A 23,554-nucleotide genomic window follows, 5' to 3' on the forward strand; every position below is an offset into this window, starting at 1 on the left:
TCTTCCTGTATTCTAGAATTGGATCATTAAATATGCATTTAAAAAGTCACAGATAGTAGATATGCAGATCAACTGATGTGAACAAAATGTTAGTGGGAAGACAGATATGAAATTAATTTCATTCTCTCATGTAGTTCGGAATATTTTAACTTAATTGTTGGCCAGCTGTTTAGACCATTCTTCAGCCTCTGCATTTTCTTACAACCTAAACGAACTGTGTGTTTACAGAATAGATGAAGCTTTGCAGTCTATTTCTTAGTTAGATGGACTTGGTTCATTTAAAGTTCTACATCTTCTGAGTGTGGGCTGTCAGGCTTAGCATTTTACTAAAGAGGCATGACCAATGGACTCCTTAAACCCAAAATGAAAAGAGACTAACTTTAGCCTAGGGAAAATGAAGCCCCAATTTAAGATCATTGCAAGTGTCCATCATGGTTAGGACTATCTAACATTCACTTTGTTGGTGTGCATGACATTAAAATGCTAGTGTAAGTTTGATCATTCTATTGTAAATCATAAATGTTAATAGGCAAAGGAGAATGCAGGGAGTGTCTGCCAACAGGTGTAGTTTACATCTCAAGTCTCCTATAACAAACTGATAATATGTTGAAAATGAACATGATTTCATTATTGAAAATGCTATTTCAGATCTGTTGGATGCATGACTATAAACTAAATTCTTCTGGTGAATCCAACTCGTCTCTGAATAGGTAATATGAAATCTGGACCACAGAATACAGCCATATTCTGGAAGTGTCACAGTTAAATTGCAGCCAAATGATGTCATTTCCTTTTGCAAATCATTTCATTAAAAACAAATTAAACCCATGGGTAATTAAAAATATTTAATCCATACACTTGTATATTATAACATGCACATTTTTTTCTGTCCCACTGGACAAGTAGGTGAATACTTGTAAGTTCGTTGTCCCATTGGATTGTCAGTATAATTTTCCCAAAGAAATGAAGCAATTAACTTGTAATTTTAAAGGAAGTAAATTACTTGGGGCTGTATCCCAAATGATCAAAAACTCACTTAAAAGTAGTTTTGCTGTACAATAACAATTCCTCAGAGCCTTTCTGGGTGTTGTAATAGAAGTGTTACTGACTTAGACTTATAGCCTTTCAAGGATAGAAGAATACTTGAATTTCCTAAGTGTCATGGAAGCAATTTGTCTTGCGTAAAGTGTAAGAGACTGAGACATTCTTGCTATTTCTTTATAGTTTGAACAGTGTTTTATACACACTTATCAATAAACAAAGGAGTCAAGTGTGGTATGTATGTTCTCCTTTGTACAGATTGAAAACAGGAGTTAAAAGTCCTTGTCATTTGCCTGTGTTTCCATGCACTGGGGGGCGGGGTACAAATTGGTTCTCAGTTTGTGTGGCTTCAATGTACTTCTGTATATTGCCTTGTCTTCTTGCAGGCAGCCACATCCCACCTTGAAACATTTATATCTTTCATACATTTATTTTCTTTAAGAAAGTTTGTCTCTGTAGATCTTTGTCTAGAATCCACAATAATTGGTGAATTGTGACTCAGTACTAGAGAAACTTTGACCTAATACAACTTGATAAATTTCAATAAAAATGAAGTTTCTGATAGCTATATATGCATTGCTAATTACTATATATGTGTTGTTTATTATACTTCATTTTTTTAAGAAAAAGCAAATGATTCTAGAGACGCTGTTGGTATTTAGAATTGTGAAAATGGGTGAATAGGACTAACATTTTCCCTGTCCTGGTTCATGTTATATATCTTGAATGAAAGGCTCATTATTTTGAAATATGAATTGGCCTTTCTTTCATTATAACTTGCTGGTTACTGTAGCTTTCCACTTCCATTGAGACCATTCTAACTCTCTTACTCTATGTCAAATGCACCTCCTTTCCTTTCCTGGCCACTGCTTTTTAGAACTGGTGATATGAAAACATATCTAAGGCAAGCTCTGTAAAGCTTCTGTTTATTTACTTGATGTTAAGATATAGCAATGTCTAGACTCTTATCATTTCCTACAATCCCATAAAGGAATAGAGAAGAGTCTTGAGACACTTTGCAAAATGTTTAGTATGTTTATACCACAGTGATAATAAGAATTGTGATGAGCCTTTCTATCCTGAACACAGACAACATTCAGTTCTTGGTACTGATTCTTTTTTAAAGAAGAATTTGGCTTCTTTTATTCTATCATGTCATAAAAATAAAAATGTCCAAGTTAGTTCTACTGTTATTAGCCAGACAATTAGAAACTTGGAGGTTGTATTTACTGGAGGAAAGAATACTGCGGTAGAGGCATATTTGTGATTGGGGATGAGAAAACTAAGAGTCAACATTGGCATGAATATTTAGGTTAATCAGTTTGTGCTATAAAAATAAATGTTACTGTGGATCCTCATATATGCATTTCCTGTATATACATGGAATAAACTTGTTGTATCATATGCTAGTAGGAACTTCATAGTTGGATCATAAAATAATTGAATTTCTTATTATAATATCTTATGGAATTTGAAAAGAAAATTTACAAAGCATTCTATGAATAAGAAAATTGCCATTTTAAAATTTAATTATAAGACTATATTTAGGTTCATATATTAATTGCAGGTCCATTTCAGTCAATGACTCTCCTCTGGTTCTGGTTCCAGTGGGCACCATTGGGTAAATGAATGGAGACTGAAAATGACACCATGGTGACAGAATTCATTATTTTGGGACTAACAGATAGTCTTACACTACGTGCCATCTTATTTGTGTTTTTTCTACCAGTTTATATAGTGACTTTATTGGGAAATATCAGTATAATCCTTTTAATTCGAAGCAGCCCACAGCTTCACACTCCCATGTATCTGTTCCTCAGCCATCTAGCCTTTGTGGATATTGGATACTCCACATCAGTCACACCCATCATGCTCATCAGTTTCTTAAAAGAAAAGACTACTATCCCTCTCTCTGGCTGTGCAGCCCAGCTTGGCTCTGATGTAGCTTTTGGAACTACAGAATGCTTCCTGCTGGCCACCATGGCTTATGACCGCTATGTGGCCATCTGTTCACCCCTGCTCTACTCCACTCAGATGTCCCCATCAGTCTGCTTCTTCCTGCTGGGGGCATCCTACTTAGGTGGATGCATGAACGCCTCATCATTCACAGGTTGTTTTGTGAACCTAAACTTCTGTGGCCCAAACAAAATCAACCATTTTTTCTGTGACCTCTTCCCACTTGTGAAGCTCTCTTGTGGCCATGCTTATATTGCTGAAATATCTCCATCCATCTCTTCGGCATCTGTCCTTGTGAGCACACTATCTACCATCATCGTGTCATACATTTACATCCTACTCTCAATCATAAGGATGCGCTCTACTGAGGGAAGGAACAAGGCTTTCTCCACCTGCACTTCCCACCTTACTGCAGTCACTTTGTTTTATGGGACAGTTTTATTTGTGTATGTGATGCCTAAATCTAGCTATTCAGCTGATCAGGTCAAAGTGGCTTCTGTGATCTACACAGTGGTGATCCCCATGTTGAATCCTCTTATCTACAGTCTGAGGAACAAGGAGGTGAAAGAGGCTATGAAAAAATTAATGGCCAGAACACTTTGGTTCCCTTGAAGTAAATCAGACAAAACTCCATACTTAATAAATTCAGTGACAGTGAGGAACAATGGTGATTGATATTTCCATGTTATTTATCCATACCCTGAACACTTACATAGTGAGAAGCTCCTATGCATACATAAATTTGATGTTTTTCTCCATTTATAATTAAAAAAAAATGTCATTTACATGGACACCTGCTGCATCCAAGTGAAATGTGTATTTTAGTAAAGGTAAGAAAACTTCAGAGGATAGTTTATAACTTTAAATATTCCCCATTTGCCAATTTTGTATTGTTATTTGAAGTCTTTCAAAGTTCAAATGTCTTTCAATCTCCTATTTAAAATAACACTTAGGAATGAAATTTCCAGTAGATGTGTAACAAATGGTAAGTCTGACAAGTTAGGGATTCAGGTCATCCCTCTCTAAAGGTATTGCTCTTACATGGTAAATGACTCTTTTAACTTCTGGAAACAGTGATGATAGTCTCTCAGAAACAAGTCTGTTTGTTTTCTTTTAATTTGATTCAGAATGAAAAAAAAATCATGATCCCTGTATTTTGCCATTTCAAGATACAAACCCGATAACATAGGAAATTGAATGAATCTCGTCCAGATCTGCTGACTGAGGCCTGCATACATAGGTATTAGAGTGGAATTTAGTAGCAACCATTGTTCTGTAGGATGACAACAGGATGGTGAAACTGCCTTTGTATGGTAGCAAATAGGTAGGAAATTATGGCTCAATCAGAGAATGCCCTTACCACTCTCTTCTAACCACTCAAGGAAGTATCTGTGGTCACCAATTACCCCACTCATGGTCAGTATGTCTGTGGCAGTTTCTCCCAGTAGCTCTTCTAACAGTGATTTCTGATTAATACTTTGGTGAATGCATTTTTATTAACATAGTTGTAGTGTTAGACAAACCCTGTGAAGATATGGAGACACCATTGAACAAGCTGATTTCTCATCCTTGGACTTTTCACTGGTCAGATTGAGCAAATGTCCTCTTCTCCTGGAAGCTGCCTTGGGATTTCTTCACTTATGGTTCTGAGATTTGTTCACTTATACCTCTCTGCCTATATCATTGTGGAACTAGACTTTCACCAATGCAGTAATTCTAGGATGGAAGCCTGCACAGACATACATGGCTGGTGGCACTCCAGGGTTTGACTTCAGCCTGGGAAAAGACTTTCAGCATCATGCTGGGAGTCTGAACTCTGTTGGCTGAAGATTTTCATTGTCTGTTTCTGGTCATCTTCATCTTTTCTTCCACAATTTTCTCTTAAGGAAGCCAATAGTATTTCTGTCCCCAAAAGTAATCTTCCTTAGAGGACAGACAAACTTCTTCATTGGTCTTTGCTCCAAGACTCTCAAAGCCAGTGTGTCTTACTGAATTGGCTGTATCTGTCACTAAAATATTCCCTTTTCTTAATACATACCACCTCTTTGTAAAATGTCATCTTTTTTTTTTTCATTTATTTGACCTGGTACCTGACAGAAGCAACTGAAGGGAGGATCAGTTATTTGGTTTATAAGTCCATCATAGGGAGAAAGCATGGCCCCTGGAATGTCTGGCCTGTGGTGCCAAGAGCTTATGGCCTATCATGTTGTGGTGAGACCAGAAGCAGAGATCTGAGGGCACAAGCAGAAGCTAATACCACCTTCAAGGCATGCCCCCAACAAAAGCTAGGCCACAGCCCCAAGGATTCCATAGCCTTCTCCCTGAAACACAGCTCCACCAGCTGGGGAGTAAATATTCAAACACATAAGCTGAGAATGTGGGGGGAAATGGAACATAGAATTTTATAAAAGACTATAAAAATATACTCTCACAGACATGGATGGACCTTACTGCATGCCCATCTAAATGGTCAATCTAACTCTGTCCTTTTTCTTTATTCAAAAGGAAGATATGCAACATATTTATCACATCTTTATCTGAGCCTTTTTTATTTGGAAGTTTAAAATTTCCACAACTGATGATTATAATTTCATACAGAGATATGTCTCATGTGTTTCAACTCTAAGGAATCCAAGTTTTAACTCACCCAGCTGTAAGTGGTGTTGGTAGATCTAGCATTGGTAGATTTCATGTTCTTCTCCCTTGTTCTGAATAAATGTGAAAGAGGAAGACATTACCTGTGCAAACAAAAGAACCAAAGCTAGAAAATGCAGTTTGTGTAGATGGCCATATGTTTTCATGTTTGTTTTTGGTTTGGTGCTGGACATAGAGCCGGAAGTCTTGTTTATGCTAGGTACACTATCTACTACTTAGCAAAACCCCCAGCCCTGTTTTTATACACTGAGATCTAAAGTTTGATCCCTACCTTCTACTGATGGGCAGACATTCAGGCCTTATCAAAGAATCTATGTCTTTACCTATTACCTTACCATATGGCCAAAATCAGCCAAGAGTGCTGAGGGTGTGGACACTCCCAGGAGAAAGGGAAAGATGGATTAGAGTACAGTTTAGGGATGAATTGTGTCTTTCTAAAATATGCACGGAGGACTTATAATTCTCAGAATCATTGAATGTTACTGTATTTGAGAACAGATTCATTGCAGATACAATTTTTTAGGATGATAACTACTGGAGTAAACTGGGCTCTCCATCCAGTATGACTAAGGGCCTGGTTTTGGATTGCAAACATCACAAAGGACAAAACTATGTTTGAAAGAAGATACAGATCTGGATGCTGCTGCTATATACGAATGAAAACCAAGCATTTACTTTAAAATTCAAAAGCTAGGGGAAAGGCATGGAACAGATTCTCCTACAGAACCCTGAGAAGAACCAACCCTAACAATGCCTCATTCTTGGACTCTAAGCATCCAGAAATACAAGATGAATTGCATCTATATAAGACATCTAGCTTATGGCACTTGGCTATAGTAGCCCTAGAAAACAAATACAATTGCATGTTAGTTTAACCTCAAGTTTCACTATCAGCTAGTTTACTCCTGGAAGAGAGGAGAATGGAGGCTTAGACGATACCATGAATGCCTGCTAAAAGATACCTTTTCTAAAAACGAAATGACAAAAACAAAAAGAATATCAGGAGCAATGAAAGGAATTTTATCTGAACAGATTAATAAACAAGAACCAATGATAATGATTCTACTCCCACTGAGAGCAATCCAAAGTTCCCCATACATTGTGTGTGTGTGTGTGTGTGTGTGTGTGTGTGTGTGTATGTGTGTGTGTGTGTGTGAAATCTTGACTTATTACGATCTGTAAGATTTCTAGTTAGAAGGCAGGGATTCCAACTGGGAAATATTTAAAACCTGTTTTTGTTTTAACCCGTTTTTCTTTTAAAAACTTCCTGGCCTATATAAATTACAGTAAAATTTCCCTTCTTTAAAATTTGTAGGACTTCAGAGCCATAAAATTTCTCAGTTTTCTTTAAAATATAGCAACAGACCAATGCTTAAAAGTCTAAGGGAAGAGGATGTATTCCTAGGGTTGTAATTGGGATAATAGTCATAGGAGCACATGTAATAGTCAAAAATCATCAGACACATGTTTAAGTTTGTGTATGTAATCATTTCAGTAAAGCTTTGCAAAAGATTATTTATGAGAGCTGTTTTTTCTTCTTATTATTTTAACCTGATTCTACAAGCTTGTTGACAGAGACATCAGCTACTAACCCACACAAGCCAAAACTGCTAATTATTTCTCAAAACTACTGCCTAATCTCTCTCAAACCTCACCTGGTTTACTAGACATGGATTCTAGATTTTGCAATCCATTGCTTTCTTCAATTGATTTTTATTTCAAAACATTGTTTCTTTCATAATGTAAGTTTATTGATAATGAATTTTTTACAGGTTACTTTTTGTCAAAAAAAAAACCAAAACAACAAATTCCTTTTTGCACCCTTAATTTTGAGTAGTATTTTGTTTGGGATAGAAATCTGAGTTAACAGTTAAAAATATTTTCACACAAAATTTCACTCAAGTACAGTTTCTATCATTTCTTTTCAATGTTGCCAGTGGCCATGTCAGAGGAGCAGCAGGTGGCAACTGAAGTTCAAGGTGTCAGCCCACCAGGGGGAAACTCTCTGATTGGCCAATCTTGGACAGGCAAGACCCTGAGACCTAAGGTCCCAGAATGTCTTTTGTGTCTGCTGTACCTTTTCACATTTGCTGCTGCCATCTCCCTCTGGTTCTGGCATGGTGTGAATGGGTGTGAGGAGATTCCCACTGCCTGTAACGTAGTGTGTTTATGTCATGGAAACATCCTGTTCTACTGGGCATGTTTACCCATAGATTAGTATGATGATGATTCCTTCCTAAACTGTATTGTCTAATTCATAATAATAATGTTAGTTTAAATAGAGTTTTGATGATAAAAATATAAACAAGGAAGTGTCACACAACTAGAATACATGAGTTTCTATTGAGGAGCTGTACAGACTGTGGCTTAGGTTAATGATTAAGAAAATCAATTGAGTCCCAGTAACCCAGATAGCTTAAAATCTTTCAACCTTAGTGTTGGTAGATGTGTTCACAGGCTTCAGAGTGCATTACAGTTGAAACAAATGTTTGAAAATAAGTTAGACTAAGAAGTTATTGTCAAGTAGCTTTGAGTTGAAAAACCTTAGAAGATAATCCAAAGTTTTAGAAAGGCACATAGTTAATGTGGAACTCTTTAAGGTCAGGGAACAAGAATAAAGCAGCCCAATTATCACTGGCTGATGCACTTTTCTTGTTAGGATTGATTGATGACCAAAGGTGATGATTAATTGCTTGTGCCCATTTTTGCCCTTGATATCCTTATATAAAAATCTATTGATGAGGTGGTATGCACCCCAAAGATTTAAAGTAGAGCTAACTGATTCTTTTTCATATAAAAATTTTAGGTTTGTGATTCCTTTAAGATTCCTTATAAGATTACCTTTAAAGATAAGCAATAAAGTAATTGGCCCTTTCTTTGTAACTGCAAAACTGAAGCTTGCCAGTAAAGGATCTGACTGAGAAAAATATCTCGCTTGCCTACACAGTTAATCTATAACAAGGTGCTTAGGTATGAATGTATGTGGGTTCTTGGGATAATTTGTTTTTCACCTATAATATGTAAAATGCTTGCTCATATAAAGGATATGGAAACATGCTTTTTTTTTACTGTTTGTTTTGTATTCATTGTAATAACTCAGTTGAAAAAAGAATATAATAACATGGTAATTTTTATGTTGCCTGAAAGATTTTACTGGGGTGTATAAGCTGTAAGGGAAAGAATAGAGATAGAGTTAGCTAGAGTTAAAATGGGCTAGAAGGAAAACATCAATAATGAATTAGAAGGAAAACATCAAGAATGAGAGTTAGAAGGAAAACACAAAGAATGAGAAAATTAAAATGAGTTAGAAGGAAACTATCAGGAATTAGAAAGTTAGAAGGAAAACATTAAGAATGAGAGAGTTAGAAGGAACTATGAGGGAAACACCAAGAATAAAGATAGAGTTAGAAGGAACACATCAAGAATGAGAATAGGAAATCACCAGGAAAATAAAGACTAGAGAATGCAAAAGAAGAATAAAGGAAAGGTCGGAAGGAAACCATCAAAAGAGTGTGTGAGTGTCTTTTCCCCTCAATCCGCTCAGATTATAGAAAAGTCTACCACATGCCAATGTTGTGTCTTCCTTTCCAGTTTTGGGCTATCTGGAGGCTGGTCCCCCAGGCAGCAAAACAATGTAACCTGTCATTTTCTACTTTTTTGCTTCTTAAAGGGAATACACATTTTTATCTTCTACCACCTTCTCTCTGTATGCCTGTCTCTCTGTCTGTCGCTGTCTCTGTCTCTTTTCCCATCTCTTTCCCTAAGCTCTTTCTTATAACACTGAGAATCAAGTTCAGCTGCTAAGCAAGCATTATACTACTGAACTATACCCTCTGCCCACAGTCCCTTTTTGGTTTTCTGGAGTTTTTTTTCATAATTTTCCTAAATGTAAACTGTTCTCATACTTACCATGTTTGGATTTTTTCAGACTTTAAAAAATTTCTCAGCTCATGTTCTTTCTCTAATTTTGATATTTATTGGTGATTGCCTTCAAACGTGTGTTCTACTTCATGGCCTCCCATTTTGAATTTCAATTATCCGTGTGTTAGATCACTTCACATCTCTTAGAAAGCTCTTGAAGTGCTTGCATTTCATTCTGTAATATTTATTCTTTTCTATTGACGTATCTGTCAGCTTCAAATTCTAATTGCTGTTGTGATCAAGTAACTGAATCCCTCAATTATGTCTCATTTCTCAGATTCAATTTTACTCTTTCTTTTTCTTTTCCCACCCCTTTTCATCCTTCTCTCCCTTGCCCTGCTGCGTTGTCCTTCCTTCCCTCCATTTTCTGTGTGTGTGTGTGTGTATGCATGTGTGTAGTTGCAATGCCTGAGTTATTTTCATTTGCCCCTTCCTTTGCCATACCTTGTTATTTTTAATTATTAAGTGATAGAGAGTGAAGATAAACACTGCAGAAATGAGGTAAACATATCTTCTTCTACAATTCATTTTACTTTGGAGTCCTAGAAATTGAAATATCAGGTCGACCCCTTTGAGGAAGTGGGAATACTGTGCCAAAACAGGTCAGTCATGCAGGAAATCAGCTGGTGTCCCCGCATATAGTATAATATATATTTTTGTATAATATATATAACTGGATTCCAATCTACTGCAGGTAGCACTCGCAGTTTGAGCTACTGTTTGTAGTTGAGCACCATGTCCTCCTAGGTTAGTCTAAAGTTTTCCTGAACTAAAAGTAGCTCAAATAAAAGATTATGGCATTGTTGGTTCACTCCATTCTCAAACTTACCTAACTGACTAATGAACTACAAAAACTAAAATCTGTACTCAGGTTATCAGCTGACTCTTGTCCAGCCAGTTGCTGTGCATCTTGAAAATACACAAGTTTTTTAGTGAAATATGGCACTGAGAATTTCAAATTCAATTCTCTAGTTTCTTGCACTCCTGAATCCTGGTCTCAGAATTCTTAGCTGCACTGTAATCTCTGGCAAATACACATAACTCCATGTATACATCCTGGCATGCTGCTATAAAGTTCCAGGCCTTATCTTTTTTGCTAAGTCTTATAATTCTTGTAAACCCAGAAAAGCCTACTAGCAGAAATGACAAAATCTCAACCAGGAAACTTCTACAGCTCATAAGTACTTTCAGAAAAAGTATCAGAATAAAAATTGATATGTAGAAATCAGAAGCCTTCCTATATACAAATGACAAATGGACTGAGAAAGAAATCAGGGAAACAATACCACTCATAATAATATAAAATGATATATATCTTAGGGTAACTCTAATCAAGCAAGTGAAAGACTTGTATAATAAATATTTTAAGACACTGCACAAAATGAAGAAATCAGAAGACGGAAAGAACTCCCATGCTCATGGATCGGGATGATTAATACAGTAGAAATGATCATCCTACCAAAAGCAATATACAGATTCAGTGCAATCCCCAGAAAAATTCCAGCACAATTTTTACAGATCTGCTTCCTATGGAAACACAAAAAACATATGAAAATTAAAACAAGCCTGAATAATAAAACTACTGGAGGTATCACCATTCTTAATTTAAAGTTGTAGCATAGATTTATAGTAATAAAAACAGCATTCTATTGACATAAAAACATATATGTTGATGAGTAGAATAAAACTGAAGACCCAAACAAAAGTCTACACAATAGACTCCTGATATTTTACAAAGAAGCCGGAAATACACAATGAAAAAAAAAACACATAAACAGCTTCTTCAAAGTATTGTGCTGGTCAAACCAGATGATTTCACGGAGAAGAATGAAAATGGATAAATACTAATCATCTTGCACAAAACTCATCTCCAAATAGAACAAAGACCTCAATGTAAGACTGGCTATCCTGCATCTGATAGAAGAGAAAGTAGGGGGTAGTCTTAAACTCATTGGCACAGGAAAGGACTTTATGAATATGGAGAATATTGCAAATATATTTATACTAATCAGAAAAATGTGGTACATTTGTATAATGCGGTATCATTCAGCTATTTAAAAAAATGAAATAATGAGATTTGCAGATAAATAGATGGAGCTAGAATAAAACACCCTGAGTGAGGTAACCCAGGCCCCTTAAAACAAATATAGTATGTATCCTCTTACTTGTGAGTGTTAGATTTTTACCCCTTCAATAGGTATGCTACTATCTGTATAACCACAGAAGTTAGGTATATAGTAAGGAACTAGTGTGGAGGGAAGGATCTCTCAAGGAAATGGAAATATATTATGTAATTAGAGACAAAGGGGGAGGATACTGGGACAAATGGATTAAATGGGGAGGGAACATGGAGGTAATTAGGGGAGGGAATACAGAAATGCCAACTAACCCCAAGGGCCATTTGAGATGTTGTAAGAAAACCTACTGGTTCTTTAAATATATACATACATAAAAGAAACCTAAATGGATTTACCATATAGTTGTGGAGACAAAGCCCAACCAGACATCTCTTACCACCAAGTGAAACCTCCAGTGCCAGGAATGGGTGACATCTAATTGAGTTTCTGGCCAAAGGTGCCTAGTGGACACCCCCAAACAACTCAGGCTATTTCCAATACTATTGATTGCTCTCCACAAACTGATGTTAAGGACCCATTGCTGAAGACAACACTTATATATCTCTTTGAACACAGAGAAGTTGGGTTGGTGCCTAACTAGAGCCTTCACCCTTATTCACTAGTGTTAATTGCACTGGAAGGTACTCTGCACTTCACAGAGAGATAAACACCAACTCAGCTACAAAGTAGATAAGGCCCTCTCAGTCAACAGAGATTGAAGCAGCATGCTCTGTGCTTATAGTTATCACTTCAGTGATTTTATGGGATTCCTGAGTGTGAGAATGAGTGGGTCTCTGATTCTTGGACCTTTTCTTGGTCTTTTTTCCTTGGTTTGTCTTGTCCAAAATCCAAAGTGATAGTTTGTGTGTTATCTCATTATATTTTATTTTGTTATATTTTTTATAAAAAATAAGTGAATGAATGAGTAAAAAACTAGCCACTAGGTTTTCTGCAATAAAGTGACAGACACTTCAGGACAGGCTGTATGCTTAGGAGTAGCTGAACAAAATATAATGGACTCCAATATTTAGTGTACTTTTACTTGATTACAGTTTGGTGTTTTGATTTTCTCTTTAGATGTGTTTTTGTTGTTTTCTTGCTTTTGTGGGGGAAGTGGGTAGTTGTTGTTGTATTGTTTGTTTGTTTGTTTGAGAAAGAACTTAATGTTGGATGGGTAAGGAGAGAACCTATAAATTATTAAGAATAGAAAGAACATGATCAAAACATATTTAAATTTAAAAATATGATAAAATACAGTAATTTCCTGAATAGATTTAGAATACAATACAATAAAAATGTGCACAAATCCAGTGTGAAAATACAATGAATTATACATTGTCTCACAACAAACAGTATTCACCTGAGATAATTTTACCATATGCTTTGAACAACTATCAGATGGAAGTATGTTAATTGTTATATAAGAGGAAAAAACCACTTGAGATTGAGAAACTCCTGAAAATAAGTTGTGTATTTGTGAAATGAACTGCTCACACTCATTAGGAATGATGTGTTGATCCCTGATGATTTGAACTCACACTGGAATGCAGAGCCTCAGCAGGGACTTATTCCCAATGACAAACAATGACAGTGGAGACAGCTTTGCATCTATAAAATCATAATGACTTTGAATTTCTTATTTCATAATGAATTCTTGTTTGAAGTGGTAAGTTTTGAGATTTGTGGGTAAATCTGATTTACCAATTATAACTTTATCTTTGGCGAATACTTTATTTTTTAAAACAATGTATCTAAATTTATGTTTTAGTGGATTCAAAAGTCAGATGAAATAAAGCAATAAACTGGACCAAAAGCTTAGCCAAATCAACTTCTATTCCCATATTCAAACTCCTGTGAATATTCAGGTAATGTCCATTGTTAAAACTGCTTATTTAACTAGCCACTGAAATCCAAAGTCCAGCATGATCTTTAAGAGTATAGGAATTTACTACTCAGGCAAATGAAGTCACTGTGTTTGAGATACTTTGATGGTATACTGTTGGTAACAACTTGTGGAAATACCTGCTTTGCTCTTTGACTGAATGTTCTAGTATCACCAGCACCAGATATTTGAGTGATACAATGTCAAAAATCTTGAGATAAGAGTACATGTAGCCCCAAACTGGATGAACCTGGGTAAACTTCTTAGCTTATTAGTTTTGAATATTTACTCACCACTGTACCGTGTAGAAGACCACGTGATTTCATTCCATCACACTCCAGTTAGAAACCACTGAACCTTTTCTAGTTTTCCAAGTTTGAATAAGAAAATTTATCTTGATGTTGTTGTGTTTCACTAAAAGACTGTATGTTTTGGGTACTAAGGAAGCTCATATTTTGTGTATTCACCACATAGCTGCAAAACTACTCTGCTGTACATCCAAAATTTGTATGCGCTCTGAACTTCCTTGTGACACTTTCATAAATAGTATTTACTGCTTAAGGATTAGATGAGTTTCAGCCTTTCTGTGCTTCATATCTTCATTCTAGACTTCCTATGTAGTCTTATTATTTACTAATAATCGAACTAAACATTCTCAATGAAATAAAGTAACAAAAGTATTTAATACTTCCTCTTTGACAAAGAAGAATCATGCTTAAATTTCTATGCCTGTACTAGTGCTTATTAAAGCATGCAGTAAGGTTAGCCATTATATGTCTTCAAATAATTCTGCAGTTTCATATTTTTCCTTGTGGTATTTAAAACTTTTGATATTTACATAAGCATAACATCTTAAAACTTTAGTTATAAAACCACATAGGTGTATTTTTACCATATATAAATTTAAAAATAAGAGATACATTATTTGAAAGTTTTCTAACGTTTGTGTTTAAAATTCTAAGTCACATTAATTGCACATAAATGGATGTACACCAAGAGTCGTGACTAAAACATTGCCAGATTAAACTGATAAATTCTCTTAGAATAACATACTCGTTTATGATAACTTAATATTTGAGTTAATGAAAATGAAGGCATCTATTTATAAATCCCTTCCTGTAATGTCTCCATCACAGCCTTGCTCTAGCAGCAGCTACACTGTCTCATGGCTTTCCTGGAGGATGGGAACCACACTGCAGTGACAGAGTTCATTTTATTTGGTTTAACAGATAACCCCATCCTTAGAGTCATCCTCTTCATTATCATCCTGTTAATCTACCTGGTGACTGTGTCTGGGAACCTCAGCACCATCCTTCTCATCAGAGTTTCTTCCCAGCTCCATCACCCCATGTACTTTTTTCTTAGCCACTTGGCTTTTGCTGACATGGGTTATTCATCTTCTGTCACACCCAATATGCTAGTAACCTTCCTGATGGAGAGAAGCACAATCTCTTACCTTGGATGTGGCATCCAGCTTGGTTCAGCTGCTTTCTTTGGGGGACTCGAATGCTTCATTCTGGCTGCCATGGCTTATGATCGCTTCATGGCAATCTGCAACCCACTGCTTTATTCAACCAAAATGTCCACAAAAGTCTGTGTCCAGTTGCTCATAGTGGCTTACGTAGGTGGTTTTCTTGACAGTTGCTCTTTTACTGTAAGTTTTTATTCATTAGTGTTCTGTGGACCCAATGGAGTCAATCATTTTTTCTGTGATTTGGCTCCACTATTAAAATTATCATGCTCCAATGTCAGTGTCACTGCAGCGATTCTCTCATTCACAGTTGGATTCGTCCTTGTGGTGACAGTGTTTGTCATAGCTGTCTCCTACACCTACATCCTCATCACCATCCTGAAGATGCGCTCCACTGAGGGCCGCCACAAGGCCTTCTCCACCTGCACCTCCCACCTCACTGCAGTCACTCTGTACTATGGGACCATCACATTCATTTATGTGATGCCCAAGTCCAGCTACTCCACAGACCAGAACAAGGTGGTGTCTGTGTTCTACATGGTGGTGATCCCCATGTTGAACCCCCTCATCTACAGCCTCAGGAATAACGAGATTAAAGGTGCTCTGAAGAGACAACTTGGTAGAAAATTATTTTCTTAGAGACATTTTTTATGCTGTAGCAACTGATTTAGCAGTAATGTTTCATAGATATATTAATAAAAGGAAGTTGAATATCTGTGATTAGAAAAGTCTGCTGATAAATTACTAGCAAATGAGGAGCATTGCAATAAATATAGGATTCTATTTTCAGATTACAGAAAAAATAACAGAGTCATGGTAAGTTACCTTCAGTACAATCAAAAACTTTTTAATTAACAGCATATTAATTCATATAAATAAAACATAATCTGCTGAATACAGTTTGAAATTATTTTCATATTTTTCAAATATTTCATCACTAACATATTAGAGTTTGCATCTTAACTGTCTCCAACGTCTCATGAGTATGGTAAACATCTGTCCCCTAGTGTTGTTCAGAAGGGCTAGAATCAGAGAGGTTGAACCTAGTGGGCAATCTTTAGTATACTAGAGGCATGCCTTAAGGGAGAAACTGGTAATCAGAATATTCGTTGTCTCTTCTCTTTATTGACCATAAAGTGAGGAGGTTTGTTCCACCATTCCTTTGGTGATGCACAACCACACATACCCATGAACAGAAACTTCACAATGGTCAGAGCTCTAAAAAAATATTGTGCTAAGAATAAACCTTTATCTTCAGTTCCAGTTCATCCGCTACTTGTTTTAGCCACAGAAAGCTTACCAATACCTATCACAAGGCTTCAGGGTGTGGCTGGTTGAACACCGCCTTATCCTATGGTAAGTCTGATAACTATGGTTATCTCTGTACACTGTAAGGGAAATGATAGATAGCAATTGGTGGGTGAAATTGGTGGAGATTTTTTAATAGAAACGTTGTCTCTGAGATAGGGGTTTTGTGTACCCATAAATATTGGATGTATGGTGTAAGCCTGCAGTACTGACATAATTGTGAGGTCCATAGAAAAGAACAGAAAATCCATCTCTTAATAATCTGAATTTCTGTCAGGACTAGAAGTTGAATTCCTACTTTAGATTGAGTCGGATTCTTTAGCTTGCTAGTACAAAGGTAAATCGACAAGCAACAACAACAGAAAGTTCCCCCGAAGAGAGTCAAGTTTATCAGTTCAACTATAAGGCTGTGAAGAAGTGGTTCTTAGAATGACTTCATGATCAAGAGTCTTATCCTCAAGTGCTCACAGGAGTAGACCTGGTTATATCTTCTTTGTAACTCTGACTACCTTTAGAATAGATACAATCAACCTTCACATGTGGATGATGATCACATTTACTTCCCATTCTTCTTCCACTTTATTGTTTCAGAAATAAATTTCATCTTCTTGCCAATAGACCCAAAGACATTGATGTATTTATCTTTCATTTTCATACATTCCAGAATGGTGTCCAGTGATTCTCACATTTTAGATGTTAGTCTAGTCCAGTGGATGGTGTCACAAATGAAAACTGGCAAGGGTAGAATTTATCCTCTAATATAGGATCTTGACAATAAAATTAGAGATAAGTGACTTCTGTTGATAACACAAAAATCAACAACAAAAAATAAAGTCATGTGTGATGTGCTATAATTGAGTTAACAACAGAGGTTTCACTGAGAACCGAATACCTGATAAAGGATTGCAGGGTGTGAGGACATTCATGTTAAACAAGGCACTATCTATGTGAGTTAGTTGTGTGAGGGTAATATTACACTCATGTGCATATTTTATACCATTGAGGCTTCTGTTGAAACAATGAGAGAGCTGTTCATTTTAATTAGCACTGTGGTGCACACAACAGGAACACATGTTAAAATGTATATCTTCAACATTAAATGATAGCTGACAGAATCAACATTCTGTAAGCATTCAAAGAAAGTGTAACAAACCAGGGAAGCAGACCTAAAATTACACACACACACACACACACACACACACACACACACACACACAGAGTGTTTGTATGTATGTATGTATTGGTTAGATTATTAAGGCCACTCCACGTAGTTAAAAGGGAGGTTTATTTTGTGGTGTAACTTACAAATGAAGGGGTAGGTTACAGGGTCTGGCAAGGGTATAGCGCAGTCCGGCGGTGTTCTCTGGAGAACTCTGCTCGGTCTACCTCCAGCGTCCAGAGTCCGGGAACCAAGAGACAGAGCTCTTCCCGATCCTTCGTCTTCCGCTTCCTCTTCTGCCCCGCCTTGTGGGCGTGACCATTACTGAAGCCTCAGTGGGGGTTGGAACTTCCAGGCCAATGCTGGGATGGCTACCCACTACATCTCCCCCTTTTGTCTAAATAAGAAAGCTCTAACCTAATACAAGACTATATACAAAGAGATGCTTATCGAATATTGTCTAGGAGTAATGAGGGATAATGACCTAGATAAGTTGGAATTACAATAAGTACAAACAATATCAAGCAAAAAACACATAGTAAAATCCAGGGAAGTCTAGGGCATGGGTAGGTGGCATGTTACAAAGATCATTCCAAAAGGTGTCCTATCCTAAAGAACCTGAGTCTAATACTTAATATATCCTATCTAAGATATTATATATGTATATATACTAAGTTGTAACTATAACTGCTAATCTCCATCCTCATCAAAGACCTGAGAAGGAATATAATAATACCTGAGAAATGGGAGAAGGATGCAAGCAACTTTCGGGAGTCTTGCAAGAGTAGACAGAGACAGCTAGCAGCCTGGACAGTCACCTAATGTTTCTCAGCATCGTTGGTGCATTCAAATTGGCTACAGGCCTAGAGTATCTGACAGACCATTTTCAGAAGCAGGAATTCTGAAAGACCATCTTACCCTGTCTTGGCAAAGTATAGTGGTCGCTTTCCTTGTGTCCTGCTTGTCCAGAAAGGACAGCATTTGTACTGTCAGCAGTTGAGGCAAGGGCAGTTCTTTGCCCAGTAGGCCATTTTGTGCCAAGAAGACAAACTTCCAAATGGAAATGTCTTAGAAGCCCAACATTCTCTCGGGAACAAATTGGTGCTGCCAGGAGCAATTGTGTCTCACGTCAACAGAATTCTAAGTTATTTAAATGCCATGTTCTCTAGGTCCATGAAGTGTTTGAAGATTACCTGTCCATCTGACCTATGTATTTATTAATCTGGATGACCTAACTAACATAATTATAGAGATGACAAGCATAGGTGACAATAACTATGTAAGTCTTGTCTACCTAAACAACCTAAGGACTAAGCTTCCTATAAATAAGGCAAACAGTCTGTAAGCAAATGCACAGTAAAAGGACAATGACTTTAAATTGTGACAATACACAAAATATCTTTAACAGAGGTAGGAATGTATAGTGCAATATGATAATAATCCTAAATATATATCAGTATACAGAATATCTTAAACAGAAGTAGAACATACATACAGTATGGCAGATATAAATTCACATTTGTATCAACATACAAATATTTCACATAAGAGTAAAAATATATGTACAATATAACAAACATCGTTCTGTATTTGTATCAATATACAAATTATCTTAAATAGGAATGTAAAAGGTTTATATTTGTATCAACATATAAGAATTCATAACAGTGCAAAGGCTGGTATATTACTAAATTTGTTTACTAATGTATATGACAGTCTACCATAATATCTTATACCTATCCATTCCATTTCTTCTTTTCCCTTTTTTTTTTTTTGAGACATATTTTCTTTCCTTAAGGAGAGTACTGAGTTTAACAGTTTCTTCCACCCCCAACCCTAGAACCATTATCCATAACCCTGAGAAATATGAAACCTTAGGGAGAAGGGGCGTCGTTTTCTTAGAATTGCTTCCTGCTGTTTAGGAAGCGATGGTATCTCTGTTGGGTATTGTGAGAAAGCTCAGATAGTTAAATCTCAGTTAGACTAACTGTAGATTCTGCAGCAACTCTCAGAGTAATGGGTAAGATTGTCTGAAATTTTGGCAAGAAGTGTAATATGATGATGATTACCATGGCATCATTCTGGATTGGGTAGAGTTGTTGTTGGGGCCCCATCTTCCTTCTGGAGACTTCAGAGATTGCTATTGGAAAAAACTTATTTTTTTAACGGAATGGAATGTTTGGATTTAAAGATGTCATGACATGTAAGAAAGGATTCCAAGAAATCAAGAGTAAGCATGGAGAGAATTAGAATCTTGAAGATAATGGTCCCTTATAATTGGTTTCCTTCTGTCTCACACCAGAGGGCTCTTCTGATATGGGACTGAAGAATCTCTCAACCTTTTCTTTTATCAATATGACTGGGTTTAGAGAAGGAGTGAGCCAGTTCCATCTCCAAATCCAGCTTGGTTTATAATTAAATTGGAACCACAACTATTCTAGATTGATAGAGATATAGATGTTAGACAGTGATATCTTACCCTGTGTAGATTGGTACCAATAGATTCTTTCTTTCTGCTGTAAACATCTGGATATCCAAGGCCTTATGATTTCTGGAAGATGGGTATTTCCATTATCCTGGAAAGACAAAAACAGAACCCTACCCCAACCTTTGATTGTTAAATTTTTCTTACAACCTGAAGAGATGTCACATTGGTGGATGATCTTTTACTTCTCCTCATCAAGGGGTTTCTCCTGTTCGAATCAAATTTTTATTAATTTTGTTGGTATCCATAGCTTTTCTTCTCCTGTGGAAACAAAAGCAAAACCCCTTCCCCAACGTAGGACATTTCCAGGTTTCCATTCTGAGGTCAACACATCTTTGAAATAAACCGGTTGGTTTAGCTCAGGAGTTTTGTCTGTCGTCCAATGTCTCTCCGCAGCTGTTGTTCCTTTCTCATCAGCATTGAGAAAATTCAAGGTTAATAAAGCACTATGCAATCTATTTCTAGGAGTCATTGTTACCTGTTGCTGTTTATTTAGCATATCCTTTAAAGTTCGATTGGATCTTTCTATGACTGGTTGGCCTGTGGGATTGTGTGGTATACCTGTAACATGCTTTATATTGTAATAAGCAAAGAACTGTCTCATTTTATTGGAGACATATGCTGGGGCATTGTCTGTCTTAATTTGTACAGGTATTCCCATGATGGCCATAACTTCTAATAGGTGTGTAATCACAGAATCAGCCTTTTCAGAACTCATAGGAGTTGCCCACTGAAATCCTGAATAGGTGTCAATGGTATGGTGTACATACTTTAATCTTCCAAATTCTGCAAAATGAAACACATCCGTCTGCCAAATTTCATTTCTTTGTATACCCTTTGGATTGCTTCCTGCAGGTAATGGAGTTTGGTTATAGAAGGAACAAGTAGGACATTTTTTCACAATATCCTTAGCTTGTTGCCAAGTAATGGAGAAATCCTTCTTCAAACCTTTGCTATTTACATGGTGTTTCTTATGAAATTCTGAGGCTTCTAGCACATTACCTATTAGTAACTGATCAATCTCATCATTACCTTGTGCTAGAGGTCCTGGCAGACCTGTATGGGATCTGATATGTGTTTTATATATATATATATATATATATATATATATATATATATATATATATATATATATATATATAGGATGTTCCCTTTTTCTGATGATTTCCTGCAATTGTATGAATAATGAAGTTAATTCTGTATTATCAGGAATAAATTCAGCAGTTTCAATGTGTAAAACAACTCTCTCTGCATATTGAGAGTCAGTGACTATATTGAGGGGTTCTGTGAAGTCCATCAGTACCATAAGAACGGCATACAGTTCTGCCTTTTGTACAGAGCTGTATGGACCTTGTACTACTTTTCTTAAGTCTCCTGATTTGTATCCTGCTTTCCCTGATTTATTTGCATCTGTATAAAATGTGAGGACTCCAGAAATTGGCTTGTGTCGTACAATGTGAGGAAGGACCCATTCAGTCTTCTTTATGAATTCTATTCTCTTGCTTTTGGGATAATGGTTGTTAATCTCTCCCAAAAAGTTACTGCAGGCTCTCTGCCAGTATTCATTATCTTTCCATAGTGACGAAATTTCCTCATTAGTTAAAGGTACTACAATTTCTGCTGGGCCCATTCCTGTCAACTGACGAAGTCTTAATTTACCTTTTTGAATCAAATCAGAGATCTTTTCTATATAAGTCTTTAATTTCTTATTTGGTTTACATGGTAGGAATATCCATTCCAATATAATATCTTCCCTCTGCATCAAAATACCTGTGGGGGAATGTCTGGAGGGGAATATGACAAGAATACATTTAAGTTCTGGATCCACACGATCCACATGTGCTTCTCGAATTGTCTTTTCTACTAGAGCCAATTCCTTCTCAGCTTCGGCTGATAATTCTCTTGGGCTATTTAATTCTTTGTCCCCTTCTAGAGTATTAGCCAAATTTTGTAGTCCATCTTTGGGTATTCCCATGATACCCAATAAGTTAGAAATGCTTCCTAACAACTTTTGAAAATCATTAAGAGTCTTTAATCGATCTCTCCTCAGTTGTACCTTTTGGGGTCTAATTTTTTGTAACTCTATCTTATATCCTAAGTAATTAATAGAATCTCCTCTTTGTATTTTTTCAGGAGCAATTTGCAGTCCCCAGCGAGGCAAAACTTTTTTTTACTTCTTCAAACATGCTTTCTAATGTGTCTAACTTTGGATCTGCTAATAGGATATCATCCATATAGTGATAAATTATGGATTGTGGAAACTTTACTCCAATGGTTTTTGCACAAAGTATTGGCATAAGGTAGGGCTGTTTAACATTCCCTGTGGGAGGACCTTCCATTGATATCTCTTGACTGGCTGAGAATTGTTATAATTAGGAACTGTGAAGGCAAATTTTTCTCTATCATTTTCTTGTAAGGGTATGGTAAAGAAACAGTCTTTTAAGTCAATAACTATTATAGGCCATTCTTTGGGTAGCAGAGAGGGCAAGGGCATCCCAGTCTGTAGGGAGCCCATTGGCTGAATTACTTTATTAATAGCTCTCAGATCTGTCAGCATTCTCCAATTACCAGACTTTTTTTTAATAACAAATACAGGAGAATTCCAAGGGCTGGTAGATTCTTCAATGTGTTGAGCATTTAACTGCTCTTGAACCAGCTGTTCTAAAGCTTGTAGCTTCTCTTTTGTCAAAGGCCACTGTCCAACCCAGACAGGTTTATTAGTTAGCCATTTTAAAGGTAAGGCAGTTGGTACTTCTGAGAGTTCAACAGCAGTTGTGCTCTGTTTGTGTACAGCCTGAATGGTTGGTGACTGTTTTTTATAGCATTTTATGAGATTATTCCTAGAAACATGCATTGGCCTGTATTCCTTTTCTGAGAGTGTAGGAATTTTAATCTGGGTATTCCACTGTTGTAACAGATCTCGGCCCCATAGATTTACTGCTACATTTGCTACATATGGCTTCAGCCTTCCTCTCTGTCCTTCTGGCCCTATGCATTCAACCCATCTCGAACTCTGTTTTATCTGAGATAGGGTGCCAATTCCTAAAAGTTGGACATCTACCTCTTGAAGAGGCCAATTTGGATGCCATGATTTTGGTGTAATTACAGTCACATCCGCACCTGTGTCTACCAGGCCCTCCAGAACCAAGCCATTAATTCGAATTCTAAGCTTTGGCCTTTGTTCATTTATGGAAGTCTGCCAAAATATTTGTTTTATTGTGTTCTTTGTAAACTGTGATTCATCTATCAGAGCTGTTTTATCATCCATTGCAGTATCAGTTTTTACATTAGACATTGGTTTATTCAGTTGTCCTGGAGAGGAATGTCTTCCACAGTGGCTGGGAATGTTCTTACCACATTTGATTTGGGGGCCTGCAAGAGGCCCCCTGAGGCGTTTCCCGCTACTAAAGGGTTGCCTCGTATATCTATTTTTGATCTGCACTCACTGGTCCAGTGTCGGCCTTTGCCACATCTTCTACATAATCCAGGAGGTGGTTGGGGTCTTCTGTTTAGGATATTCCTAGAAGGAGTATTACTTCTAGGATTACCCCATGTACAG

The 23,554-nt window shown here is 36.7% G+C and overlaps 2 protein-coding genes across 2 annotated transcripts; both read left to right on the forward strand.

Moving 5' to 3' along the window:
- The first annotated feature begins 2,670 nt into the window (after positions 1-2,670).
- On the forward strand, positions 2,671-3,609 carry LOC118569068 (olfactory receptor 481). Its single transcript, XM_036166782.1, has one exon. It carries the CDS (start codon positions 2,671-2,673, stop codon positions 3,607-3,609), a length of 939 nt encoding a protein of 312 aa, XP_036022675.1.
- An 11,128-nt stretch (positions 3,610-14,737) lies between these two features.
- LOC118594842 (olfactory receptor 478-like) lies at positions 14,738-15,682 on the forward strand. Its single transcript, XM_036205057.1, has one exon. The coding sequence runs from the start codon at positions 14,738-14,740 to the stop codon at positions 15,680-15,682; it is 945 nt and encodes a 314-aa protein (XP_036060950.1).
- The last annotated feature ends 7,872 nt before the right edge of the window (positions 15,683-23,554 follow it).

This window comes from Onychomys torridus, chromosome 1 (assembly GCF_903995425.1).
Source record: "Onychomys torridus chromosome 1, mOncTor1.1, whole genome shotgun sequence".
In the NCBI taxonomy this organism is placed as follows: Eukaryota; Metazoa; Chordata; class Mammalia; order Rodentia; family Cricetidae; genus Onychomys; species Onychomys torridus.

What these genes read in the sequence shown, in the direction of transcription:
- LOC118594842 (XM_036205057.1), top strand. Translation starts at nt 14,738, where the DNA reads ATGGCTTTCCTGGAGGATGGGAACCACACTGCAGTGACAGAGTTCATT.
- LOC118569068 (XM_036166782.1), top strand. Translation starts at nt 2,671, where the DNA reads ATGGAGACTGAAAATGACACCATGGTGACAGAATTCATTATTTTGGGA.